The following is a 6,267-nucleotide window of genomic DNA, read 5'->3' on the forward strand; positions in this document are numbered from 1 at the left end:
GATGTCGTCAGTGGGTGTGTCATATTCTAGGCTGCAGAGACCAGCAAGGAGGAAGTAGACAAAATGTAATCTAATCTAAATCTAATCATTAGTGATCAAAAACAATATCAAAAGTGTAATTATTCTCTCTATCTTCCTCACATGCTCAGCAAACACACACACACGCACACGCTCGCGGACATGCGCGAACGCGAATTTCGTAAGCCATTTCTATTCCAGTAATGGAGCAGCTGATTAGTAAAAGAACGCATATAGAAAGTGTTTTTGTTTTGTTTCACAGAAAATGTTGTTTATTTCAGATACTGTAGTGGAAGATATTATCCTCTTTTCCAGTGAAATGTTTGTTTATCCCGCCCCTTCATCACCCAGCGTTGATGCCGCGGATGGTTCCGGTTACACTGGTATGAACGCGGGCTCGTTCGCCAGACAGCACCAAGGTTCAGAGGTTTCCGAACGCGAACGCGAACCGGCACGGTTCTTTGCCGGTGTGAAAGCCCTATGGGAGGAATTTGTTCAGGACATACAGTATGTGCTGCTGTTTAAATAGATACAGTGCAAAGGAAAGGGTATTTACCTGTGAGGTTGAAGGTGCATTCTGTGTGCTTTGAATTGCTGTTGCACACTCAGCTGTCAGCCTCTTGACTGCCTCCTGTGCATGGGACTGGTTCCCGACCATGGTCACTGCCATCTGAAATAGTAACGGTAACTATGCTGTGATGAATCACGTGAGAACAGGAAAACTACAACCTCTGATCCAACAGGCCCGCCACCACACAACGACTGACAGTCGGAAGAGTCAATGAAATGCATATGTTTTTACATATAATTCATTTGTAATCAATTAAACAACAGAAAACGTAGTCCCACACCGGTAGTTCGGTTGTCGTTTGACAGGCACCCAGTACAGGAATAGCTGTCAGATCACAGCAGACAACACTACAGCTACGGTGGTCTTCTGTGGTTAAAGAACAGGTTTAAAGGTTGTTCCTGAGGTTAAAGAAGAGGTTTAAAGGTTGTTCCTGTGGTTAAAGAAGAGGTTTAATGGTTGTTCCTGTGGTTTAAAGGTTGTTCCTGTGGTAAAAGAAGAGATTTAATAGAGACGCAGTTCGTCATGTGCTGAAAGAACTAAGTTTATTGTTATATGCCATTATACATATAAGAGAGTAACATGAGTAACATTAACTCCAGGGCACACAGGTAAAGAGGGGGTGGATCTGCTGTAGAGGAGGAGCAGCTGGTCATAGGTTCTGAAACCCAGTTGAATCCTGTATTATGTTGTGTTTTTCCCAAAAAAATCTTTGTATGTTTTGCTATTTGAGTTGGTTGAAACTATGGACAGCCTCGACTGTAAGGCGTTTCGTAAAATAAGCTGCATTAACTACTGTGCTCCCAAAGTGTAGCCAATCTAACATGCAGTGTGTTCAATATGAGCAAGCATGGCACTCACTGAATCAGGATGACTAATAAAAAGGTAAACAATTCTGTACTCCAATAAAGAAATAACAGTGTTCTGCTTAACTACTTTTATTAGATTCAGTGGGGAATAAAACATTGGCATAAGTACTGCATCAATTGACTCAATTTCAGCTAGAATGCATTCAACAAGTTGTGGGGGGGGAAATCATGAGGTATTGTCACATTCAGCGATTTGAGTGATCAGTAGATTAAACACCACAGAAGTAGTAGAAACAATTCTCACCTAACACTCTGTTGTCTCCTGACAGGATACCTGCTTGTTGTCTACAAACACCTCCTTCCCAGTCACAGTGTAAGTCAGTGCCCTCCAGTTAATCACATTGCCTGGGCTGTAGTTAACATTATCTGTGAAGTGCTGAATTTCACAAGGAGACAGGAGGTAGTTCCACACATGCACATCAGTGATCTGCCCAACAAATGACTTGTCCTTTTCAAAGCCTCCCCCATAAGAGTCTTGGTCCTGACCCAGAATGATGATGGGAACACCATCAAACTTCCTACCCCCTGTGTAGCCCTGCTTCCGCGTGCTGCGCTTGCCATTGGTCCACAGCTGATAAATCCCATTGGTGGAGTCCCAGGTCCCACACACTGACATCCACATGTTGAGCTCATCTTGCACCCCGTTAAATTTGACAATTTTATCCATGACCGCCAGTTGCAGGTCCCCAACCTCAGCTCCCTTGAACAGCAGCAGGTTGTCAAACCATGTTGTGGAGGACATGGAGAACAGACCATAGCCTCGTCGCAGGTCTGTGAAATACCTTCAGCAAGAGGTTCATAAATATACAGTTAGAACCAGAAATATTCAATATAACCATGGATTCACCATACAGACACATGGTCAACGTCAGTCAAAGTGTTTTGAGTTGTCTTAACTTGACGAAAGTAGTATTGAACACTACATTACCTGAGACATAATGTCACAGAGCCAGGGGTCTCTCCTATTGGGGTCAGCTTCACGTTTGCAGTGTTCGTCGCTTGTGTAAATGTAAACATTTTACCTGTGAGGTCTGGTCAGACAAACAGGATTTAGTCCATCAAATCAAAACAAATCATTCAAAGCACATTTGGCATTGTATTGTTAGTACTGTCTGAAGAGATTTCAAGTGCACACACAAATGTAAATGATATGTTCTTCCAGGTATGTGTGCCTTGCCATATGAATACTGATTGCATGTAGAATGAGCATTCATGTTCAAAGTAAATCAACAGGATGGTCAGATGTCTCACCTTGAGGCTCGGCCCAGCACATGGTGAACATGACCAGCACCACAAAGAGTCTCTCCATCTGTTCACAACACAAGAACAGCATTGTTTGTTTACAACAAATATTACAATAGGGTTTCAATGTGCATGCATACACTATAAATGGGTTTGCATTCTCCTTGAATGATTTCTCTTCAATTGCAATTGTATGGCATTAATGGCCAAAATGGCTTTTACCGTATGTCATGTTAGAGAACCTACCTTGTCAGTTCTACTGAATGGCAGATGTACTGTAGCTTTGTTGATCCAGAAGATGTCTCGATTAGTTCCTAAAATGTCTGGTCTCTCCTGTCCTTTTTATTCTGTTCAGTGAAACAGAGAAGTGGCTCCTCCTTATCTGTGAGTCCCTTGGAGGAGGCCCAGGTGTGGCATGTGGGTCTAACGAGCCTGCAGTTCGCTTCCCTGGGCCATCCGCCTGATAGGGGAATGAGGGGCAGCTGTGCATGGTCAATCAATATTCCCGGTACTCTGTGGGGTCACTACACTATTTAGTGCACTGGATATTTGTTTTGTTCCATTTGTTGTTCATTTATTTTTTATATTTTGGTTGTTTTGGGGACTGGTTTTGGGTCCCTTATGGGGTCGGGTGTGATGGTCTATACGGGCTGTTGGCTGTGGGTCTGATTTATGTTGCAGGAGAAGCATGATGGCCCACACCTGCTGGTTATAAGACCATGCACTCCTCATTCATCTGGGAGACCTCTCTCCACACGGACCTTTTGTTATGTTGTGGCAGTTCTTTATCATTTTACACCCTCCAACATCCTGCATTCACACACACTCACACTACGGATTACTAGTGATGGGGGAAACGAAGCTTTCCGACGCATTGACACATTCAACACATTGTGTCGGAAAAACTGTCGCTCTATCGATGCTGTCGATACAGCAGCTCCAATACTGACATCTGCTGGTGATTCGTGGTATGGCGGCTGTATCGACTGATTGACAAGTCAGGAATTTGGGGTAAAATACAATAAGCCCACTGTCATCTTTCATGTCTTGTTCAATAAAGGTGCTGTGACAAACTGTGTAGATGTGTATGTGGCCATATATGTGGTCTTAAATATCGGTTTGTCTAGTACACTATAGCCTAGTAGAAAGTTTAGCTCGTTTGAATTGATGACCTGTCATAAATGTGTCTGTAGTCAATATGAGGTAATTCTGATTGGCATGAATGACAACGAATAATTGCAAATGTTGTGTACTTTTCTGATGTGTAAAGATAACAATCTAAACGACATTTAGGCATGTGTGGGACATGGCTGTGTGACAATTGGGGCAGATATAAATGGTCAACATGTCATAACAGGGGCCACAGTGTTGGGATGTGCTCGTGGAAAATGGAAATAGTGCAAAACAAGGCTATATTGTGGGAACTGGACAGAGATGTGCTTATGTGAACAATAAAATATTGATTGCTTGTGTACATGAACAGGCAAGGTATGGGAGGGACATGGTTGTGTGGGGCAGATTACAGATTTCTATTCAGGAAAAGACTTAGCTCCACTGTGCTGGGACTGAGACAGCTCCTCTTCTTGCTCACAATGTCCCCTGCTTTGGAGAAAACCCTTACGCAGGACACAGAGGTTGCTGGCATATGGAGGTATTTCTTGGCTAGCTCATTAAAGTTCACATATACCCTTGCAACCCTTGCAGCCCTCTACACATAGAGCGACTACTAGCCAGTTTGCCTACCAGTACCCAGCGGTGGTCCTGCCAAAAGAGAATCTTAAGCACATATGATGCAACAACACAATAAAGACAATAAAGATGACAGCAATACAACCTGATGGTGGTCCTGGTACACCCTTGTACCGGTTCCAATACTGCTCTAGGTGCTACTGGGAGCTGACAGTGCCTCATCAGCACCCGGGTCCATTTTCCTGGATGATAGTCAATTGTCTACACAGTAAGCTTGTTCATTAGCCTGATTGCCTGGGGGAAGTAGCTGTTGGTTAGCCTCTGAGTTTCAACAGTCATCACAGTGTTGTTTTTGTTGAGCCATCATAGTCCAATGTTTTGATTCTGCCAATGAACACAATTATTTATTTGAAATTGTGTGTGTTGGAGCCAAAAAAGCTTTATATTATTATTTATGAAAAGCCACTTGAATGGTATTTTGCAAGTGGTACTTTGGCCCATAAAGACGTTTATTTTGAAAATGGGTGTCGCCCAATCTAAGGACATAATTGATATAAGGAAGTGATCTCTCCTTGCTTGGGCTTGATGAGTCCTGACACGTGAGGGTGCGACACAGTTTTTCAACCATCACGATAAACCACCACCACCACCACATTAGAAAAGATTGATTGTTTTGTTTGTTACAAGTTTTGTTTGATACAAGTTTTGTTTGATACAAGTTTTTGTTTGATACCTTTGTTTGATAACTTTGCTTTTGAATTCCGATCGGGGATAGGCCCGACCCAGAAGTGACACACATACAAACAAACATTTACATACGCGTACATACCACACCACACCAACATATATTACTTTCGTTTGTTACTTTTATTTGGACTTTGGATTTCAAGACCACTTCAATTCATGGAAAGGTCCAGAGTCTTTGTTGCAAACGGAGGAACTACAAACAGCAGGTGCGTTGGAACCAACACCCAATCATGCCAGGACGATGGCTAATTTGATAGACATGATAGCCACCACAGTGTGACATAATGATGATAAGATATGTAAGCTATATATATGGCGTCATCATCATCATCATCATCATCATCATCAACAACCTCAAATTCCCTCCAGGATTTTTTTTTTTTATATTGTATTGTATTCTTCTACTATTTTATTCTATCGTTTATTATGAATCATCATCATCATCGTCATACCATGAGCTTAGAATTATAAGGTTCTATCTCCGTTTAGGGTAGTTCAGAGATATTGAGCGTCAACGTTTTTACATTCCATTATGTTTTGTGAGATGGAACCTTTGTATTTTATGAATTACTAACTCAAAAATTTCAACATTTAAAAAAATAACCCCACACAGGCATTAATAAACACCTAATGGATCAGATTATGTAAAAAACTCAATTTTGACAAAAATGGAGATAGAACCTTATAATTCTAACGTCACGATACTCATCATCCACCACACCTGTTGGTTCACCTGTTTGATGACTTTTTGACTAAACTGTACCTTCGTAATTTAGCCAGCAGGTGGCGACCTCGAGCAGACGGGGTTTTTGATTGATTGATTGAAAACTTTATTAGAAGATTTGCAGAAGTAGGTACATGAAAGTACATATTACATACAAGGTCAACTAACAGGATAAAAACCCAAGAAAGCCACTGGCTTATTTCAATTGGGGTCCTTGATACTCAATTAATCGTTACATCTAAGACAGACAAAAAACTAGTACTATCTACAAGATAATACAGACAAATAACTAGTACTATCTACAAGATAAACATACATCCAACATGGGAAGAACAATACAACAAAACATAAGGTATGTACAGCGGGTAGGACAGGTGGGGACATACACCACAGGTGGGGGCGGGGGACAA

At 41.8% G+C, this 6,267-nt stretch overlaps 1 protein-coding gene across 1 annotated transcript; it reads right to left on the reverse strand.

Annotated features, from left to right (window-relative positions):
• Positions 1-1,038: 1,038 nt before the first annotated feature.
• LOC308154026 (C-reactive protein-like) lies at positions 1,039-2,764 on the reverse strand (the record flags this gene model as incomplete). Its single annotated transcript, XM_080527206.1, has 3 exons — positions 1,039-1,071; positions 1,730-2,226; positions 2,707-2,764. 3 exons carry the CDS (start codon positions 2,762-2,764, stop codon positions 1,039-1,041), a joined length of 588 nt encoding a protein of 195 aa, XP_080383332.1.
• Between the last annotated feature and the right edge of the window lie 3,503 nt (positions 2,765-6,267).

The sequence above is a fragment of the Nansenia antarctica genome, assembly GCF_963989245.1.
Source record: "Nansenia antarctica genome assembly, chromosome: 3".
Classification (NCBI taxonomy): Eukaryota; Metazoa; Chordata; class Actinopteri; order Argentiniformes; family Microstomatidae; genus Nansenia; species Nansenia antarctica.